This window comes from Solanum verrucosum, unplaced genomic scaffold, assembly GCF_900185275.1.
Source record: "Solanum verrucosum unplaced genomic scaffold, falcon-dt-bn FXZP01000183.1, whole genome shotgun sequence".
NCBI classification, from domain to species: Eukaryota; Viridiplantae; Streptophyta; class Magnoliopsida; order Solanales; family Solanaceae; genus Solanum; species Solanum verrucosum.
The window spans coordinates 4,054,181-4,076,773 of record NW_026020430.1 but is presented as its reverse complement, the minus strand read 5'-3'; the positions used below and the strand labels follow the sequence as shown (position 1 = coordinate 4,076,773).

At 31.2% G+C, this 22,593-nt stretch overlaps 2 protein-coding genes and 2 pseudogenes across 4 annotated transcripts; all 4 read left to right on the top strand.

Annotated features, from left to right (window-relative positions):
- Nucleotides 1–271: 271 nt before the first annotated feature.
- On the top strand, nt 272–3,019 carry LOC125807774 (uncharacterized; annotated as a pseudogene).
- A 6,413-nt stretch (nt 3,020–9,432) lies between these two features.
- LOC125807575 (F-box/kelch-repeat protein At3g23880-like) lies at nt 9,433–10,819 on the top strand (annotated as a pseudogene).
- A 573-nt stretch (nt 10,820–11,392) lies between these two features.
- Nucleotides 11,393–14,858, top strand: LOC125807595 (protein DOUBLE-STRAND BREAK FORMATION). 3 transcript variants are annotated; one of them, XM_049487332.1, is made up of 6 exons: nt 11,393–11,503; nt 11,576–11,783; nt 12,796–12,939; nt 13,642–13,765; nt 13,968–14,167; nt 14,236–14,858. In XM_049487332.1, the coding sequence occupies exons 1-6, from the start codon at nt 11,445–11,447 to the stop codon at nt 14,239–14,241; spliced, it is 741 nt and encodes a 246-aa protein (XP_049343289.1). In that variant the 5' UTR covers nt 11,393–11,444; the 3' UTR covers nt 14,242–14,858. The 3 variants fall into 3 exon arrangements, with proteins under 3 accessions (XP_049343289.1, XP_049343288.1, XP_049343290.1); XM_049487331.1 differs by lacking the exon at nt 14,236–14,858 and having other exon boundaries at nt 13,968–14,188; XM_049487333.1 differs by lacking the exon at nt 14,236–14,858 and having other exon boundaries at nt 13,973–14,161.
- A 6,134-nt stretch (nt 14,859–20,992) lies between these two features.
- LOC125807610 (LOB domain-containing protein 12-like) lies at nt 20,993–22,433 on the top strand. Its single transcript, XM_049487346.1, has 2 exons — nt 20,993–21,207; nt 22,071–22,433. The coding sequence occupies exons 1-2, from the start codon at nt 21,049–21,051 to the stop codon at nt 22,431–22,433; spliced, it is 522 nt and encodes a 173-aa protein (XP_049343303.1). The 5' UTR covers nt 20,993–21,048.
- Nucleotides 22,434–22,593: the final 160 nt, after the last annotated feature.

The window sequence follows — 22,593 nt, the reverse complement described above, 5'->3', positions numbered from 1 at the left end:
CCTTTCTGTTACTAACTAATATCAACCCTTAATGTCACCTACTTTATATCACAAGAAACTAGTAGTACTAATAGTTATAGTAATAATTTAACTTTTTCCAAACAAACAATATTTGGGCCAACAAGGTCTAAAAGTTAAAAAGAACAAACTAAAAGGACTTCAGTGCAAATATTATTATAAAACGTACACAGAGGTAGAAAATGCGTTGTTAATATACAGAAACTTGCTTAACAGATTTTAGTTGTAGAAGGTAGCCATTTCACTTAAGCATTCTCTTTCTCATCTGGGTAAGCTTCAAATCCTTCTTTTTTCTCATTTCTTAGCTAAAAAATTGATGTTTTTGTGTTAAAAGATAAAGAGTAGGTTCTGGGTATATATGCTTCAAATCCATTTTTTTCTCATTTCTTGTGTAAAAAAAATGATCTTTTTGGTAGAAGATGATCAATAGCTTCTAGTTTCACACAAATGAAGTCATTGTTTGATTTGATAGCATGTATTTCTTGTTATTTTGTTATGTGTAGTTGAACTTGAAAAATGAAATGTTAGACTTCATGAGTTTTATTTTCATTTGTGTTCTGAAATCTCTGTCTAATGCCGTAACAGTTCATTTACTTTTTTCCTTATTATACAACATTATAAATGAACTCCACTTACAGAAACGGAAAAGACAATATTCACATGATGTCATTATTATTTTGTACATGTATGTGTTCTTGAACTTCAAAAGGAAATATGATGATTTAATTTGGTGAGGTGCACTCATTTTCATTTGCTGGTTGTTTTCTTGTGCGGAAGATTGATTTTCACTTGTTGATTGTTTTCTTGGTAGTCCTCTAAATGATATGTAAACTGATAGGTAGAAGTTTAGCCAGTGACATGAAATTCTTTCAAGAGAAAACTGCTGTCTATTAATGTTTATTTGGGATAATGAAACCTCTGTGGATTTCTTTGTCCAGGGATGGATATGAAATCTATAAAAGATTTGTTGGAGCAGATGTTGGACCAAGTTCAACACCAACATATTGGGGAATCCAAAGATGTATACGAAATGATAGGGAAGCTAGAGCAGATTAATGTTGGAATTTGGTAGAATCTTTTTATTTTATTTTAGTCTAAAAATATTTTATAGTATTTAATTTCCTTTCAAATCTAGGGTTTACATTAATTATAAAATATTTAGTTTTATTTTAGTTTAGTATCTAGAAGGATTCTCCTTTAAGAAGGATTCTCCTTAATTATTTATAAATAGAGATATACTCTTCTATTTGAATCAATGCAAGAATCAATACAAATAGTTATTATTCATTCTCTCTTTAATTTCTCTTTCTAATTTCTTCCATTTCATAACAGTGGTATCAGAGCCTTCCACTGATCTTAATAAATCTGTGAGTTCATTGAAAAAAAACTTTCAACCACTTTATTTTCATACATATTTTCAACCCAATTTTAACCCGTGCTTTTATTTTTAATGCAGGGCCAATTTTAACCCGTGCTTTTATTTTTAACGCAGTGCTACTTATAACCAATTTTAATTCATACTATTTTAAACCTTATTTTCAAACCATGACAAACAATACTCTTTCTTTCAATGCCCCACAAACCTTCAATGGTGAAAATTATCAAATCTTGACAGTTAGGATGAAGTCTTATCTTGAGGCTTATGATTTGTGGAAAACTGTAATGGAAGATAAACTCATACAACCAATCTCTGAAAAATCTTATTATTCTGCTGTTGAAATCAAACTTCACTCAGAAGGGAAAACCAAAATATACAAAGCCAAGATTTTAATTCAAAATTCAGTTGCAATCTTCTCTAAAATCATTGTATTTAAGACGACAAAAGAAGCTTGGGAAAAAACATGAAAAGGAGAAGATATTCTCAAGAATAACTAATTGTTCAAACATTAATAACTGTTGTCTATTAATGTTTATTTGGGATAATGAAACCTCTATGGATTCCTTTGTCCAGGGATGGATATGAAATCTATAAAAGATTTGTTGGAGCAGATGTTGGACCAAGTTCAACATCAACATACTGGGAATCCAAAGATGTATACGAAATGATAGGGAAGCTAGAGCAGATTAAATCATATCTTTTAACCCAAGGTAATAATCAAACTATCTTTATAATTTAATAGTTTTTTTGTCTTGTTGCTTTTTTAATTGATCAATTTTTATTTTTATTTTTGATTAAGCAATGCATAGCAATGCATTTTCTGGACTTTCTTCCCTTCATTCACCTTCACCTCAACAACCTTCTCCTCCAATAGCTGACCAGCAAGCATTAGTATCAAATCAACAAACTACTCATCTGATAGCTGGCCAACAAGTAATGACACAAACAGTAGACACTGTGGGACAACTAACGCCAATGGTGGTTCAAAATCCACAGCCAGCTGGCCCGTTTTTCATGCCTCCAGTACATTGGCAAGTAGTTGATGAGAATCTGTTTAATGCCATCGACGAGCCTGTTCTATGGTTCAGTAAGCTGGTCACGTCAAAAAATCACAACTGCTGCTTACTGTTCCACGTGATAAAATTTCAGATTTCGAGAAAGGAAGCCCTCCTTCCTCATATGCGCATTCTTCTCTGTTTTCAGGCATGACCCTACCTGTTACACTGCACAATAGTAAACTAGAAAGCATGATTGGTGGTGCGCCAGGATTGTTGTAAATTAAAAGCAAAACCGCAATGCATATATATTGGTCCTCCGTCGGCAATTATTTTAAGGAATCAACCATGATTGATGTGTGGTTTCAATGGAAACAACATGGTCCGAGACATAGGCTAATAGTCAAAGTTGAAGAGCAAGGTAATTAGTTAGGACTTCATGTTTTTTGTCTTCTTTATGATTCTTTTATAGTTTTTTGTTTAACTTGGTTATTCTCTTGCTTGTCCATTTGGAACAGGAGCAGGAACAGGGCCATCTGGAGCTGGAGCTGGAGCAGGGCCATCTGGAGCTGGAGCAGAGCCATCTGGAGCTAGAGCATCAAAACGTCCTAAAATAGGTGGCGTTTGAAGAGACTACGAATTTCTGTATCACAAATGTAGTTTTCAATTTGTCTGAACTTCATTCTGAACTTCATTTTGTCTACCTATTATATGATAAGTAAGGATCTTTCACCTATCTAAATTCGGGATCTAATGAACTCTCACCATCCCTATATTGGGAGAAGAAAGGAAAAATGTTGTCCTTATATTATTAGGAAACACTCTATTAGCTCTTAAAGAGCTAAATAGAAGGTGCCCTTGCGTCATTGTCGCAAATTATTAAAGTTTGAGATATCGCTACTTCTTTAATAGTTAATTCGTTTTTGAGTTCGCTAAAATTATTGAAGTTTAAGATACTGCTACTTCTTTAATAGTTAACCCATTTTATCTTGGGATTAAATTTTTTAAGGATACACAATGAGTTCTGTGGACTCAGATTATTTATTTTCTATCTATTTCGTCTTTTTTATTCTTGTTTCTGATTTTACTAACTTGGATACCGGAGATAACATTGTATACCTGTAAAACGTTTTGGGATCACTTTTCAGAGAAAACCTAGTGCTTAATTGTGTTGAACAACCATTGAAGGAGAAACTTAACTATTGATGAGGTTCGTTAGTCTTTCATGTGTAATATTACATTATTACGCACCTTTTTACATATAGAAAAAATTAAAAGGCAGTGAAAGTTCATCAGTATCTAAAAAGAGTCCATGTTAAAATTAAAAACTGTGTTGTAACGGTTCTAATTCTATTAAAATCATATGTCTGAAGTTTATTAATTGTGTTTTCTGTTTTATGTAATGCAAAATTTTACGGATGTTTAAGCCATAACATTAACTCAAATAAGAAAATAATTAATAATAATTTTTTTAAAAAAAATTGATTTCAATACAGATGACATCAACTCGGACTTAGAGCTTGTTTGACAATATTGTTGAGAGGCCCAAAACACTCATTTTGAAAAGAAAAAAAACACTTTTGTTGAAAAATTAAGCGTTTGATAAATTAGTAAAATTACTTTTAAATGGAAGCAGAAGCAATTTTTCGCTGTTGGAAAAAAGCTAAAAAAATTTGTTTGAAAAAAAAAAGCAGAAACAAAAAATTATTTAAGAGTAAATATCTTTTTCATATGTAATATTTAACAATATATTTCTTATTAATAAACTAGCATATTTCATAAATTTGGTTAAATTTCATTTAAGAATTTTTTTTTATATAATAAATTTTATAATTTATTTTACGTTTATATATTATATGTTATTTTAAGTATTATTTTTGTAGAATTAGAAAAAAAGGTAAAAAAATAATATTTTTTTCAAGATTAGAAAAAAGAAGAATAAAATAACAATTAAAGATTTCAGTCTCCCAAAAAGCGTACTCCTATAATATTTATTGAAAATTTAAACATGTAAAATTTAAATTTAAAAAAAAAGAAAAAATTAATTGTTTTTTTTTATAATAAATGTTATAATTTCTCTCTATAAGTAATTTTAATTTTAGAAGTACATTAATAGTTGTCTTTTTTTTGTAATTTTACTCTTAAAAGTACTTTTTTTAAAAAAATTAGTCAAACTCAATTTACTTATGAAAATCACTTTTTAAATGAATTATCCAAACATGAATTATTTTTTTCAAAAACACTTTTCTAAAAAGTTAGTTTAATAAAAATACTTATAAAAATAAGTTATTGTTAGTGGCAATGCCAAACAGGGGCATCTCCAACCCAAACACCAAATTTTATACCAAATTTGGCGTCAGCACCAAATTTGGTGTAATAAACTCCAACCCACTGCACCAAATTTTACACCAAAAAAGAATCTTTTTTTCTCTCTTCATTATTACATTATTATTTCTTATTTCATTTATATTTTCTTATTACATAAAACAATCATCATATATAATTCATATTATTTTCTTTTATAATCGTTTAATATAAAATTATTTTGTACCATAATTTTTTAAATAATATAAATTGCTAGCAAATATTATAAAAATAATAGTGAAATCATTAATGAAATACAATTAAATAAACATTACATAATTGAAAAAAATTATTTAAAATTCTACATAAATATTCAACTTTCAAGATCACTACGGTGCTCCCATAAATGCTCTATTAATGCATTACGTAGTTCAAAATGAGCTATTAATGAATGTGGATGGTATTGCTGATCCAAATGTTTGTGAATTTGTTCGACAAGAACAAAGTCGAATAATGGAAAAGAGAAGTCAACAATTTCAACAGCCGCAACCACAACCACAACAATTTTCGACCCCATACAATTCATAATTTAATAGTGTTGATGAATCCGGAAAGAATCTATCAGATTATTAAGTGTAATTTTTTAAAATTATTATGTTTTGTTGTACTTTTTAAAATTACAATGTATTTTATATTTCAATTTTAATGTATGTCAATTACTACTTTGTTGAATGTTTATTATTTTCGGTTATTTTTAAGTACATTGTATTATTTGTTTAAAAAATTATATGTTTGCATTTTTAATTTTTGTGAAGTAGTTTATATAATTTATAGTAGAATTAACATAAATTGAATTTGTTTTTAAAAGGTCATATATAGAAAAATTAATTTATAAAAAAGCTAAATTTTATATCTAAAATTAATATTATAAAAATATTACATAAAAAATAATTAAATATACAAGAGATTTAATTAAAACATACAACTTATATAATGTTTAATTAAAAGTTTGTATAATGAAATAATATTATAATATTCAAAAAGTTATTTGGTGTGAAAATTGGTGTGGGTTGGAACTCAAAACAACAAATTTCACACCAAATATAGGATTTGGTGTAAAATTTGGTCTTGGGTTGGAGATCATAAAGTTAACGCAGTTATGACTTATGCATAACTTTATAAATCACAGGGACGAAAGTGTAGTTTATTTAACAAGAAGGATCGCTTTAAAATTTACCTAAAATTTAAAAAACATGGAAAATACAAAATCATTACTAGTGAAGGATTTAATTTTAGAGTTGTAAAAATTGGTAACTATCCCCATTTCTAATTGTCCTTTATACCATCACATCCAAGGACATTTATTAATATGATACTTTTAGTTTGGTTATTTCTTATAGATTGACAGGTGACGGGTGATCTAAGGATCTTTTGGAAATAACTTTTTTGTTCCATGTTATAGGAATAAGGTTTATGTATACTTTATTCCTCCTCCTATGAAATTTCACTAAATTTGTTGTTGTTTAGAGGCGGATTCAGCTCTTTAGGTGCGAATTTTCAAGCTGAGGGTCAAACAATGTTTATCTCTACGAGGTAAAGGTAGTGTTGTACTCTGATTGTAGCATGATACAAATAATTTTGGTTGTTATATTATGCTTTTAAATTTTCTCACTTTTTTCATTTCCAGATATTTTTATCATAGACTCAGTATTTATACATGTTGGTTTACAGTATCTAGTGAAGATGGTGATGTGATTCAGACAAAGACAGTTATTGTTGTGTACCCAAGATTCATCTCTTGGGCCTCAATTCTTTGGGCCTAAGTCAATAGCCTTATATATGCGTTAAGTATGGTCCTATTAAGGGAAAAAAGTCTGAAAAATGCTTTAACTTTAGCTGAAATTGTTGTTACGACACCAAATTTTATGGAGGACCTTTTACGCCCTGAGCTGTTTAATAGTGTATTTTAAAGGTATATATGTGTCCACGTGGACACATTACTATTTATAATTATGCAATATTTTTTATGTCCACGTGGACACGTATATACCTTTAAAAAATACACTATTAAATAGTGCGGGGTAAAAGGTCCTTCCCAAAGTTTGATATCGTAATAACAATTTCGGTCAAACTTCAGATATATTTCAGACATTTTTCCCTCCTATTAATGGATCATCTAGCCCAAGCAGAAATACACCAGATATACAAAAAAAATCAAATTTAGTTACATAGCATTGTATAGGAATATTTACACATGTATAGTTTGTTATTTATTGTCAGGGTAGTATCAAATGATTAGGTGATAGTTGTAGCTATTAGTTTGTCCTTTTTTTTTTGCACGACTTGTATAAATACATATATGCATCAATAAAGAAAGATCATCTGAAAATTCTCAAATCAACTCTCATTTCTTTAGTCTTTCTACATGGTATCAGAATAGTAATTAGATATTTTTTTCTCTATTTTTTTTCCATTTCTTTCTCTGTTTCTGCTCTTTTAAATCCAATGGTTACTCCTACTGAATTAGTGGATGTCACCAACTCTTCCAATGCAGTCACTGTTATTTCTATGGATGATAGATGGTTTTTGTGCTCCTCCTACTAGTGATTCTCCCAACTTCTACTTTCGGACCAGATGCAATGATATGATCACTTCTTGGTTGCTATATTTCCTCTCTAAGGAGATTGCTGGTGTGTGAGTTACTCCAAATCAACACGACACCTCCGGAATGACCTTGCTGACAGGTTTGACCAAGCTATAATGGAGCTTAGCTCTTTCTTCTACAAATGGGTTTGGTAGCTCAGTCCAAGGTAATTCTGATATAGCTAGGTATTTCACAAGGATTAAGAAGATGCACTCTTTATAAATGAGGTTTGCTGCTGCAACGGTAGTTGTGGAGGAAAACATAAGATGGTCAAGTCCACTCAAGATTAAAGGTTGATACAATTTTTAATGATGTGTATGCAGGGGTTTGAAGTAACATCCTCATGATGACACCTCTTCCTAATGTCAATCTTGTTTATTCTATCCTCATCCAAGATTAGAAGTAAAGAGAAAGCAATGTAAGCTCTACTTTCCCAAGAGAGTCATCCTCTTTTCTTGCGGCTCATCAACTTTTCTCTGGACAGAGAAGTCAGCCAGCTGACTCAAAGGATGAAAGTTTTCACTCACTTCCTCTTACTACAAGAAACCAGGACATTCTATTGGCAAATGCAACGGGATAATAGGTTTCCCAACTGATTTCTAGTTTACAAAGGGGTCTAGACTCTAGGCTGGTGGTAAAGGGAGTTCACTGGCTAGTGCAAGGCAGCCAGTAGCAAATATGCATGCAGAACAGTTTGCACATTTTGCTCATCTAGTTCAACTTGCACAAGATGAAAAGATGAGGACTGTTGCGACTGATATTAAGGCAAATATAGTGCATTGTGTTGGTATCATCTTTCACAATCCTATGGCCTATCTGACACATGCTAACACCAGTTCTTGGATATTAGATTCAGTAGCTTCACATCACATGTTTACTTTACCAATCTCATCCTATTATGTCCTCGTTTACTTATTAGATTGCCTAATTCTTATCTTTTATTGCAGAATGTGTTGTTTGTTCCCTCATTAAGAGTAAACTTAATCTCTGTTTACTACTTCTGCAAACAGTTCTGTTGCACTCGAAAATTCTCTATTGCATTTTGTCTTATGCCCACTCTTCAGTGAAAACCCCATTGGTTCTTGGGAAAGCTAAGGATGGAATCCATCTTTTGGAACCTTCTATAGAGTGTTCTTTTGTTTCTGTGAGTTCTTTTAATTCTAGTTCCGAGTCTAGTAATTTAAATTCAAGTTGTACTTTAGTTTCTAGTCCTTTTTCCATTTCTGTAAGGAGTCAATCTGATGTACAAGCATAGCACAGGAGATTGGGTCATATGCCTTTTGATTTAATGAAAAACATCAATTTTATCTACCTCTCAGTCTCATTTTGATTTCATTTGTGATATTTGCGCTTTGGCTAGACAAACTAGACTTCCTTTTTTTCTAGCTATATCAAAACTAAGGGAATTTTTAAACTCATACATGTTGATACTTGGGGACCTTATAAATCACTTACATATAATGAATATAAGTGTTTTCTTACTATTAATGATGATTATAGTAGGGCTACTTGGACCTATCTTCTTTCTAGTAAAAGTACTGCTTTTTCCACCCTGAAAGACTATTTGGTTCTTGTTGAGAGACAAAATAAAGATCATAAGATCTGATAATGCTCTTGAATTGGGTGATGGGGCAATTTATTTAGTCTTTCTGCAATACAAGTAATATGAAACTTTTTAAATTTTCATTTATTAGAACTCCCTTAGGCCTTATTGTTTATTTTATTTTGTTTTTCCCTAGTTGACACATTCTAAAGGAAGACCTAGTCTTTTGCTTTGCTAAGATCACATCAAACTATACACTTCCACCAAAGTAGGAATAAAAGTGGTTGCAATCTTTTTTCATTACTGCATTTTATTGAAATGTGATCTGTCTTCGGATTCTTCTGTTATTATCAAGTGTAAAAGGACCGCAAACAATTGTTCTTAATTCATCGTTATTGCTGCACTTGAATACTCTACCCTCACCAGACCTCACTTGTGAGATTTTACTCAGTCCGTTGTTATCGTTGTTTAGTTAACCAATTGTCAATTATTTAAATAATCAATGACCTTTTTCTTCTAGATTAGTAGGCACCGTAGGAAGAAAATCTCAAATAGAATCATGGAAAATAAAAAACAAGATGTCATTTCTGTACCCAAAGAAATTGTTATTGAGATATTACGAAGAGTACCTGGCCATGATTTGGCTGAAAAGTTAAAGATGGTATGTATGCAGTGGTGTTCAATTATACATACTGGTAGCTTTGCCTACTTACATATTGAACAGAGAATAAAATCCTCATCGTTCTCTCAACTGGAAGCACTTATTGTTGCTTTTGACGGAAATGAATATCGCTCAATAAAAATTTCTTCCTTGGAATGGCACACTAGTTATAATCCAAATGATCATCAATTTGAAGATTGGAACACTAAACACTTATGCACAGCAAAAGATGTACTATTAGGCCGGAACTTTAATCCTTGGATGAACATGATATGGGCCAATTCTGTGAATGGTTTCGTCTGTTTTTGGTCTTTTTCTGATAAAACTCGTTTCCATGTCTTCAATCCTGTCACTAAAGAATACCTCATAACTGCACTGAATACATATCTAGGTATTTCTCTTAGTGTTTCATTGTGAATAATGTGTCTCTTCGGATTGGCATGACACTTCTCTATAAATACTAATACTACTTCGTGTCTTGTTTGTATAGTATTTCCAACCTTTTCTTGATTTTGTTTTAATTCTACTGGTACTTATATAACAGGTGTAGGGAATATTGATTTGGCTACTACTGTGGGCTTTGGATTTTGCCCACTTTCATATGAATACAAGGTTGTTGTTCTTGATGGAAATTCGGAAGTGATTAAACCTTCGATTTTCACTATTGGAATTGACCATTCATGGAGGGCTTTGAAAGTAATTCCTCATCACAATATTTCAAGAGTTGTTACAACGGTATATTTGAAGGGGATATTATATTGGTACGTAAATACTTGTACTTCTACAATGGTACATTCTTGTCATAGAAGAACGACAAAAAACTCTCCTTTGTTTTGATGTAACTAAAGAAGAATTCGATATGATTGTGGTACCAATTGAAATTCCTGAATATTCTGTAACAAATGTAGTAGAAAAGGGAGAAAAGCTTTGTTTGGTAACATTAAGTTGTGGTCCTATTTGCTCCCTCTTGATCAACGTATATGTTGCTCACAATAACATTGATGATGATCTGAGTAACTTAAATTCATGGAAGAAAGAGTTCACTGTGACAGCTCCGAGTATTGCATATCAATTAGATCTAGATGATAATGTGTACACCATAATTGTTACCGATGAGATCGTGGTGATTCAACTTGGTGACTATAACTCTGGATTTTTCCATGTTGCAACTGGAAAGCTGTTGGGATTATTTTCGACAACGCGTGCTACTTTGATCCCTTACAAGTCAAGTTTGGTAGCTTTTTGCCATCGACCACTACTTCCTTCCTTCTCTTGAACTATTCTTTTTTATGACAAGGGAACCCGCAAAATCACACAAGGAGAGGTAAACATACCAAGGCAAGTCACCTGTGACGGGCTCTACCAACCTAAGACCCCTATTGGGAAAATTCCTTTGACTCGGCAACTCTGTGGGTCATAACTGTTCTATTAGAGTTGTTTTTCTTAAAGTCAGAAACCAACTTTTATGTCATGTCTTAAATTGTTTTTACCATTCCAACTTCACTGTAATTCATCTCATCTACATCATTTTTGATGGATCGTAATTTCAATACAAAGTTCAAAAAAATATTAATATTAATTTACTTTGTTTGACCAACACTTTGACGACTCATTCATAATCATAATGTTACTGATTATATTAAAGTAATCATCCCTCATGTTAAATAAAATTAGCATGAAATTTAATGATTTAGCTGTCGTCGCTAAATCCAGTTTCTTGTAACGATCTTTGAACGTCATCAACATCACAGGGAGGAAAGTGTAGTTTATGTAACAAGAAGGAGCTCTTTGAAATTAACCCAAAATAAAATTAAAAAGGGAACGCGGAAAATACAAAATTCGAACAGACTATAAATTAGGGCAGTTTGAAATCTGCAGCTCCTCATTTCCTTCTCGTGAAGATGTCAACTGCAGTTTCGCAGCAAATCTCCCTATTCAGATTCCAAGTCGAGAGCCGTAGGTTTGTTTTCGATTAATCAAAATTTTTATTCTGATTCAATAAAATGCACTTGTGAGCATGATTTTTGTGCAGACTGGATGAAGGAACTCTTCGAATTCTCGAGTCCGTTTTAGCTTGGGACGATTACAAATCTCTGGACGGAGTGGTATGTACTTTGAAACAGTTCATGAGACACGAATCTCTCCGAATTATTGAGGAAATCGCTGGAAAAGCTGCAGAGCATAAGCTTCTGATCGTAGATTTTCTAGTTCGCCTTTTTGCTCTCATCGGAGATAATGAGGTATACAGCTTTATCAATTTCAAATTTGTACATTTCACTTTGACTTAGTTATTTGGAAACACGTAGTTACTAGAAGATAGAGTTAATCGGAAAGAACAGTAGTTTTTTTTTTTTTTTTGATGACAAAAAGAACAGTAGTTTTCAGTAGGATGATGTTGAAGACACTGAAAAAATGCATACAGTGGAAGAGCGTCTGCTGTATTAAACCATGTATTTTGGTGGAATTTGTGATAAGTTGAAGCGCTGCTTGAAATTTTGTAGCCTGTTGTGTTCGGTAATTGTATTATCTTCAAAAGATAAATCTCATGCTAATATTGTTTTGCTAAGGAAGTTATTTCCTTACTTTAGTTTTAGTGTTGGAATGCATTTCAATAAGTATTAATAGTAGACACAGATAACTTATATTTCTGTACAAGTGGTGGTGGCGGCAGGTGGTAATGTGAGTAGCAAAAGATGTAAATAATGACTGCTGTGTGGCAGAGAAATTGGTATCTGTAAAGGAAATATATCCTTCCTTATGTATATACAAAAACTCTTTTCGGTTGAAGTTTGTGAAAATGAAGTAATCAATAGAAGTGATATTTAGGAACACGAGAACCTGTCTATACTCTATCCAATAAGTGTAATGATTGGATAGCTTTCATGGTATATTACTGCAGATACACCTCGTTCTTTTCTTATATGTGAAACAATTTGACAGAGCATGAGGTTAAGAGTTTGCTGTAGTCTTCAACAGAATGTCGATGTAGTTGTCGAGAATTCATCTGATTTTAAACATCACATCATGCTTTAAATTATCTTTTTGAAATTTGTGAAAGCTGCATACAAAATTTATCAGAGTTAAAGTGTGTCGAACATTTTGGAAGATCCAAAGTGTAGGTATATCCTATGTTGTGAAAGCTTTAAGAAACCACAACTGATGATGATTTTATTCTTCTATTATAGAAATTCTGGATTTGCCTTTTTATTTTCGGTTCCAAACACGTGATTTTTAACAATTGGGTATTCACAGAGTTGCTTGGCGTTGAGATATGAGGCATTGCTTATGAGAGAGCAGAAAGCTATCAGTGATCAGAGGCTTCTTGTTTCATATAGAGAGTGGCTCGCTTTTGCTGAGCATTCACTTGAAAGTGGCTTTTGTTCCATTGCAAAGAAGGTAAATTTCTGACAAAATTTTGGGCACTTGTAAGCATTTTACATGTGCAAATTAGCAAGGAACAAAATTCTTAGTATATGCTGTCCATTGAAAATTTATGGTCAGGTTAGAGTTAATGCTAAATGCTACTGCTTCTACTGTTATGTTTATATACTTCTGTGATCATAGCTTGAAGGTTCTTATCATGTCATAATGTGTTCCCCTTTTGGATGTGTTTGTAGGTTCTATCTCTGTTAGTTTACCTGGATAATTTGATCTGACACTCAGATGCTATTGTGAAAATCACTAAACTTTGTTATCTTTATGCCTCTTGTTGGAAATTTGTTAGATGTAGATATACGGTTCTTTTGCATTCTGAATTAGGAATTAGACTCACTGCTGAAAACGTCTCGTTCTAATTAGCCTCCTCTACCTCAGCAATGAGTCCTCCTTTGTCTACTTCAGAAATACAGTATGGACAGTTTGTCATGGGCTTATGTGTAGTGAACTTATGCTAGGAATTAGATCAATCTAGCTGTGCAACTATTGCATGTTTAACATCTTACTGACACTAAGGGCATATGTATTTCACTTGATGCTATCTATTTTGTTCATTTATTTTGAGCCTGGTACCTTATGGCTTCATAAATATTGTGAAGTTACAACATCCTACTGCTTATAGTAAGTGTATCCCAATATCTGCCTCTGACTTGTACTTTTCAGGCATGTGAAAAGGCGCTCTTATGTTTTGACATGAACATTGTAGATGACCCTGAAAATTATTTCGTAATTGAAAAAATTAAGAAGCTTAAAGACGTTGCTGTGATCTCAGCGTCTTCAAAATCTGGTATGTTCAAGTATTTCATTAAATCCCTCGTTTGTTTCATAGTTCATGCTTTGCCGTTATATATTCCTAACATGAAAGTGAAATGAATTTGGTGGAATGACATCAAAGTCTTCCATTAGATCATATGTAACTAGAAGGGTGGTGAAGGGAAAGCTAATTGTTATCTGTTCATTACTACTAAAGCTTTCTTGTGGTACAATAGTTCAGGCGCAGGCAGTAACGTACTTCAAGAACAAAAATATTCAGCAGAACTCACAAGGATCCTACATTCCTGTGGAAGTTAAAAGTTCAGGAAGCACTCTGTTTAGAGATGGAATCAAAAGACGACACAGACGCCAATTGGATGAATACCGACATCTGAAACTGAGGGGAATAACTGATGGAAACACGCAAAATATTTTGGTAGGTCATTATGCCAAGTAAAAAAGATCTTATTTAATTTTGTCATTTGATTACAGTTGATAGTGCAGGAATGATTTTTCTCTGAAGTATTACTATTACGGATAGTCACCAATATGATCAAAGATCAACTTCCCTTCTTATGGTTAGTATCTTGGAAGGTAATTACTTTGATTAATATACCACAATATCATTGCAATGATATGTTTAAAACTTATAAGATATATGGTCTTATAACAAAAATATTGTGCTGTGGTATGAATCTCTTGTTTCATCTATTGACTCTTTTGTTTCTTGTCTAATTGAAGAGAATTTGTTTCATCAATTGAAAACTCTTCAAAATTACTTTTGCACCATAATAAGCAATTTTTGGCATTTTAAATTACTGATAATGAGACAAGGTCAGACTGCTTGCCTTGTCTCTTCTCGACCTTGGTCCTGCAATAGGAACCTAGCATGCTGGTGATAACCCTTCAATAAAATATGTTTCTTAGGGAATCTGTAATTAAGTCTAAGCAACAAACAAAGAGTACATTTGCAGCAAGATATTAGCTTCAGCCCCTCTCCATGCAATCACTTGCCTATCCAGTTGAGTGTTTTGTCAATTTTCAGACCTTCACCAAATTGGATAGGTGTAACTTACTAGTTAAAATCAAAGAGTTGGATTAGTAAGAAATTTTGACTATAACAATTACTACCTCCATCCACTTTTAATTGTCATGTTGCACTTTTCGAAAGTCAATTTGACTAATCTTTAAAGTTAAATTAGATTACATTAATTTGATATATTAAACAAAATAAATTAGATATTCAAAAACTACACGAAAAGTACTATAAATTGCAATTTTTTGCATATCAATATGATGAAAAAATACATCGTAAAATGTTGGTCAAAATTCTTATTGTTTGACTCTAAAAAAAACTATGACAATTAAAAATGGACGAAAGAAGTAGGAATTTGTATAACTTTTAAGAAATCCAATGAACGAGGACAAAAGGGAAAAAAAATCTTCTTTCTTTAATTGTATCACTTAAGAATCCATGTGAAATGAAAATATCATGCACGATTTTGAATATGAAGAATTAGGGGCGGATATAGGATATACGGTAATACATAGATAACAGGTTTATCGAACACAGTTGCTTAGCGTAAATCTTGTATGCGTTAAAACTCTCACTAAATTGCTACTTCCTTCCCGATTTGTGTATTTTCTATATTTGATAACAAATTTAATTTTAAAATGCTTAATTTATCCTTAACGATATGACTTATCACCGCACAAATAGTTATGATTTATGTTAGACTATAAATATTATTTTACTCGTTTAATAAAATATTATCACATAAATTGGGACAATTCAATACAAATAATAGATTCAAATATAGTAAGTCATTGACTATGATAGAATATCGAGTTTAAATTGATAAAGTTCAAATTCTAAATCCGCATTCGGAGAGAATGGTGTGATGAATCCTCTATCGATTGTGAATGATTTCAGGCTCTGACTTACTCTCTTTCGATAAACCTCATGGAAGATTTTAGGATTTCAGGGAATTGATTTTCACATAAAAATTTGCTACCTTTTGTTTTCTTTTCAATATTTTAGTGTTCAACAAAACCCGAAGCCTTGAATTTCCACCACTTTAGAGATTGAACAAAATAAAAGAAAAAAGAAGATATTTTAAAATTTAAATAAATAAGAAAACATCCATTTTCCCAATAATCGAATCTTCCATATCACCAAGTGCAATTAATGGATGCATTGAAGCTCGCATGTTTTTTATTTTCTCTAAGACGGTACTGAAGATGTCTGTTTTTCACTCTTATTTTATTCATCACCTTATAAAATTAATTATTCCATAAAATCAATAAACAATATTTACAAGGTTCTCATCATGTCGACCACGTCTCTTCTTCCTAGCTATAAGAAGTTACTGGTTTGAAAAATTCTAAATTGGAAACTGAAACAGAAGATTTTTTTTTTGTATTTTATGAGGTTAGGTGGGGGACCCATAACTTATATTTTTGTCTTAGAAGGAAAAGTGATTTGGTCATTTAGACTAGTTGAACATAGAAAATTGGATATGATAATTATAATATAATTCAATAGAGTTTTTAGTAGCTGGGAAAAAGAGCTGTTTTCCTCGGAATAGAAGATAAAAAGTTTGGAATCATGTGGAAAGCATTAAATGCTAAAGAGTGAGAATCGAAGCTTGGGGTTCTTCAACTCTTATTGTTTATGGTGTATCATTTCAGAAACCTCGTGATACATTTGCTCTAATAAGTTGATGAATATTTTTTTAATTATATGTCTAGCTTAGCCATACTGCTGAAGAATCTTTTCATTTTCATCCCAACTTAATTAATGGTGAATCAGATGTGTAAGCTGTAACTGCTTAAATTACTTCATTTTGTGCATGTTACCACTGTATTCTATCGTATGTCTCCGTCTTAAATTATCTATGGTGTTTCTCTTTTACATATTTCTCAAAAAAAAAATTACGTAGTAAGGAGTATTTTCCCTTCTATTATACCTTGTCTTAAAGGTTAATCTCTTTCGTTAAATATTTACTCTATCTACTTGTCTTAAGTAGTACTAAGAATAAAATGAGAAAAAATAATGAACTTTGTTTTACATTTCTAAAATGACAAATTACTCTTGCCGTTTCTTTTTAATTGTCATGTTGCACTTTTCGAGAGTTAATTTGACTAATTTTCAAATCTAAATTAGATTACATTCATTTGATATTTTAAAATAAAATTTTAGCTATTCAAAAACTATTCGGAAAGTACTATAAATTGCAACTTTTTTTCATAAAATGTTAGACAAAATTCATATTGTTGACTCTCAAAAAAGGAAACTATGATAAATAAAAGGAACGAAGGGAGTATAATTTAAGATAATTATTTTTAGAAATCACGATAAATAATTTGAGACGGAGGGAGTACTACTTTTGCTTTCATCTGGGTCTTCTCATTATTTGCAACAGTTATTTCAGCTTTGCGTGAACTAGTTAACTGGTTTTCATTAATATTTTGGTTGTTTGTTACTTTCATTTTGTTTTCCTCCCCAAATTAAAGAACTTTTCATTATTTTTTTCCAATTTATATTTTATGGGGGGATGTTATGGAAAATATTAGAATTTGCTGCTACAAATATTGGACTATTCAGTTGTCTTGAGGGTAGAAGTAGAGAGATATTCATCGGCTACGGTGGAGGAGTAAAACTGAAGGAAATATCCAACTTTTAGAACTCTTGGAATATGTGTAATAGAAGGTGCTAAATTGGACGAAATGCATAATTAATTATTCTGCCAAAAAGTTTCTAAACTATCCCATTCTTGTCCTTGAAAAAGGGTAAATACGTAATATGTCCTCGTCAAATTAATTCAAATTACTAGTATGATTAAGTGATTGAATGAAAAATTTAACAAATTGAGAAATTAATTAACTAACTACGTTTAAATGACAGAAACCTATATTCAAACACATTTATTAGTTCAAAATGTAAATAACTATGATGTGGGTAAGTTTTCACCTTTAAACTTATTTGTACTTGGTATTTGCACCAAATCAATAGACAATGTGTTTGTTTGCACATAAACCATTAGTGGTTAATGATTGCCATCTCCATTTATATTTGACTTGACATACCCCTTAAGAAGCAATAAATAAAATGATAATTTTACTATATATCACCCTACTTATTCATCTAAAGTTGGAAAATGAATAGTATACTTAATAAAAAGTGTAAAATAGGTATTAAATGGTAATTTATCTTTTTGTTTTTAACTGGATGAATAAAAATGAACATCTATTTTAAGTATGATGAAGCGATTGATATGCGTTCTTACTTCATTGGATTGCTACTTTAACTTTAGTAACTTAACCTGATTTGAATATAAATCTATGTGTTTAAAGAAGAAAATAAGAGCACCCATAAACACTCTTTCAAGTTTGGTTTAGCTCAATTTAACAGTTCTACTAATTATGCCCAAAAATAACATATTGTACATGAAGAGGTGAGCCATTAGTGTATATGAGTAGAAATTAAATGGTGGACGTGTATGTGATTATAGAGTGATTATTAAACTTGGAACCTGTGTTAAGCACGTCGTATTTTATAGATTAAACAGCTTAAACACATGGTTTACAGCCTAAACAATTTCCTTTTTAATAAGAGTCGCTAATTAATGTCAACTAAAATAATGTTCGTCTGCAGGAGTACAAGTCAATTGGCACAAATTAAACCTTAAATTGTCAAAAAATGTGGAAAAATTAAAAATAAAAAGGTTTCCCCACTTGATTTGCGTCAATATATAATTAAAATTTTCAATTTTCAATGCAATAGTAATTCTCTTACTTAAGCTTCATTTGCCTACAATGACTCATGTTTTATGGTAACATCAATTCGTCTTTTATTTAAAAAAGAAAAAAAATCGTCTTTTATATTTTATTTTTCTCCTTATTTTAATGATTAAGAATATACATATTATATGTATATAATGTTTTTTACCGATGCTAACAGGTCATTAACCAACTATATATTGCAGGGTCATGTAATTTGATATTCAAGTGACCTAATAAATAGATACCATTTAGATTAGTTGATAAGTATCAAGTGTTGAAAAATATTTTTAGATACTGAAATTGATTTTATTAATAAACAGTCAAATGTTTAGATAGAATTGTTGAAATTAATATTAAGTGTGCCATTAGTCTGTTTGGTAAAATGATATTGATAAGTAATTTTTTGGTTAAATGACAAAAATGTCCATAGAGCTCTTTACAAATATAAAATTTTAAAAGTATTTTAGATTAATAAAAAAGAAAGGACCGAATAACGAAAGTAGAATACAAAAGATAATAGTGATAAACCGCAAAGGTTAAATCAAACAAAAATATACATATAATTAGCCGTAAGATCTTATATTAGTGACCAACTTATGACCTACAATTAATTTTAGGAAAAATTACAGAAATTTCACATTTTGATTTACTTATTACCATTATCCCCAATAAATTTTACAAATCTCCAAAATCCCTCATTTTCGCACATCAGATTAGTGTATCATGTATAAAATGTAATGCATCTAGCTTAACGATTAATGAATCTCGCGCATCAAATTAATGTATCAGCGCTTATATTATTGTATCCGTTTGAGGGATTTCTGTAATTATAAACTTTTAAGGAATAGATTGTAATTTTACTTTAAAAGTATATGATTTCTGTAATTTGCCCTTAATTTTAATGCGTATAAACACTTTCGATATTTATCAAATATATAAACAAATCAAGAAGATATTACAAGTTAGCGAATTTCATCAATTAGTAGCCTGTGTATATGTAATAATAGTAAAACTTATAACAAATAATACTCCTTCCGGTTCAAAATAAGATTTTTTACCACTTTTTCAATGATTTAAAATAAATAAAAAATTTAAAGTCCAAAAACCTATTAATTATTTTGTTTTCCAAAAATACCCCATCTCTTTGATGAGTTTTCCAACACAATTTCTAGCTATAGAAGATTTTTTAAATAAATAATATTAATAAATTATCTTATAATTAATTTTCCTAAAAAATGTATCATCACACCCTAAAAATTCATATATTTTGATCAAGGGTCACACAAGGTAATTTGTATGGCGGTTTATAAGAAAAACATATAACAAAAAAAATAGATGTTTCCATGTGAATGTCCGCCAACAAACATTCACGTCGAGCTCATCTTTTGGTCTTGCTCGGGGCTAGGGTTTTTGCATCGTTACTCACTATTTTGCTAAACCCTAACCCTAGTTGTTCTCCCATGAATTTATTGCCCCTTGTCTTATCTACTACTCATATACTATACTCTATTCTTTAAAAATTAAATATTTCATTTGCTAATTTTTATTAGTATTTATTAGCTAGCTATAAGTATAGATCTCTAATATATATTAGTCAAACAATAACGTGAAAATTCATCAAACTGAATTATTAGTTGCCAACCTTTAACGCTTCTTGGCGGTGTCACCATTAATTCTTTATCCTAGTTTTTTTATTCTACTTAATTAAACTAACTATATCTCAAAGAGTAATATATTAATGAAGCTCAAAATATTTTTGTATTGAGTTTTGCTTTTCTAAGTCCTTGAAGATCCAGCTTTATAATATCATTTTTACATGATTAATATTTCGGATTGGAAGTGTCCACAATCTTTTTTTCTAATAATTGTGATGTTCGGATCAGTCTACATATATTCAAAGGTAGATTATGAGTACATGAACCAGGGTATTTTTGTTGTTTAAAAAATTTCTAAATACCTATAAAAATTTGACAGTAAACTCGATTATTACTGTATATATTAACTCTCGAAGTTGTTGTATAACTATAAACTTTTTTTTAAGAGCTTTCTCGTACCTTTATTGATTCCACGGAATACCTAGCTACCGCCAGCAGGCAGCAACATGGAGTGGCGAAGCATGATTTTTACCAAGGACTTCAAAATTTGAAAAAGTAAATACACGAACTAACCAAACCAAAGAGGATTTAACATCTACTATATACCCACAATTTTTTATTTTTTATTATGTATAAGTAGTAGAATTCCACCGAAAGGGAGTTCAGATGAAGCCCTAACTACAAGTTGTCTCCGCCCCAAGCAATATCACGGGTGCTACCTCACACTGGCACAAGTATCAAATAACTCTATCCAAGTTATTCATGATATTTTATTTGTCAATGAATTCTATACCACAGTAACTCTTTGTAAAGTGTTATAAATAGGTTCCCAGCTCATTCTCTTCCAAACTACACTTTGTCCTGAGCTAGCTACTACAATATCTCTCTCTTCCTTAATTCTCATTCTCTTTGTTGAAGTTATCTTTCTGGCACAAAAATGGGAACAGGAAGTTCTCCTTGTGCTTCTTGCAAATTGCTAAGGCGTCGGTGCGCCAAAGACTGCATCTTTGCCCCTTACTTCCCTCCTGATGATCCCCACAAGTTTGCCATTGTTCACAAGGTGTTTGGTGCTAGCAATATTAGCAAGATGTTGCAGGTACTTCTCTTTCTTCTAATAACCCCTTATAAATCCTTCTTATGTAAAACACCAACCTCCCCTAGTTTTGCGAGGGGTGGAATGTCTATTTTTCTAGCTTCACCTCCCCTCTTTTTTGAAGGATAAAGTCGTGCTTATTCTTGTGTTGTAATCGGAGGCGAAGACCAAGTCCTCTTGTAACTTTCTTCCTGATTTATAACACCCCAGACGACCTGAGAAAATTTAAAAAAAAATGTAAAACACCAACCTAAAAGAACAACAATATATGAAGAAACCCTTAATTTTGACTTGTAAAAAAAATGAAACTTTAGAATTTATTCAAAAATATTGTTGTAGTAGTTAGAAAAATTCTAACTCTTAGAAGTTCAGACTGTTCAGTATTGGCATATTTTTATATTTTTGAGATAATTTATACGGGTAGGGGTCATGCCAAAACCTGCACCAATCATTAATGGGTGGTTTTAGTAGTAGGTCTAGTGTTTAAGTCCGTAGATTGAATAACAAAACTCCTAGTACAAAGTGCTTCCCTCTTTTGTTGTTGGCCTTACAGAGCGCGAATCTGGATTTTGTTAGGTCAGCAGGTTTCAAATACTGAATGCATAAAACAAAGATGAACTTGAAATGACCAAAAATTAAATGTTGAATGAGTGGTTTCTTCATGTTATATTAAAAGAGGCGGAGATAGCTAGTTTTGAACCCCTTTCGTAAAAAAATTACAATTTATATTCAGTCAAAATTATTTCATGTTTTACTTGTTTACTTTTTTTTATATTTCAGTGAAAATCGTGACTCCGTGCCACTAGTCATATATATGCAACAATTATATGATTTTTTTTCTTGGTTTACATTTGTAATATTTTCAGGAACTTCCAATACAGCAAAGAGCAGATGCGGTAAGCAGTTTGGTTTATGAAGCAAATGCAAGAGTAAGAGATCCTGTTTATGGATGTGTAGGTGCCATTTCATTTCTACAGAATCAAGTTTCTCAGTTACAAATGCAGTTGGCTGTAGCTCAAGCAGAAATATTATGCATCCAAATGCAACAAGAACCTGTTCCCTGCAGTTTACCAACAACTTTAATGGAACAAGAATTAGATAAATCACCATATGGAATAAGTAATAATAATAATAACTCTATTAATAATCTTCAGCAATATCTCAGCTTTGCTTCCTCTAGCAGTTCTATGATGCAAGATCCTGTAAAGAGAGAGTCTCTCTGGACATAAACTAAATTAGGTTTAATTACTAAATTTGGTTATCTTGTTAATGTAGCTAGTGGTATTAGATGTTTTGAAGTACTTGTTAAGTAAGAAATGCTAGCATTTGGACGGCTTGTCTGTTTCATTTTATATGACACTCTTTTATTTTAAGTTTTTTTGAAAATTA

Bases quoted from the DNA above. Each gene is read 5' to 3' on its own strand.
- LOC125807595 (XM_049487331.1), top strand. From the start codon at position 11,445: ATGTCAACTGCAGTTTCGCAGCAAATCTCCCTATTCAGATTCCAAGTC. The intron at 12,940-13,641 runs GTAAATTTCTGA...TGTACTTTTCAG, and splicing joins TTTGTTCCATTGCAAAGAAG to GCATGTGAAAAGGCGCTCTT. The intron at 13,766-13,967 runs GTATGTTCAAGT...GTGGTACAATAG, and splicing joins CTCAGCGTCTTCAAAATCTG to TTCAGGCGCAGGCAGTAACG.
- LOC125807610 (XM_049487346.1), top strand. From the start codon at position 21,049: ATGGGAACAGGAAGTTCTCCTTGTGCTTCTTGCAAATTGCTAAGGCGT. The intron at 21,208-22,070 runs GTACTTCTCTTT...TAATATTTTCAG, and splicing joins ATATTAGCAAGATGTTGCAG to GAACTTCCAATACAGCAAAG.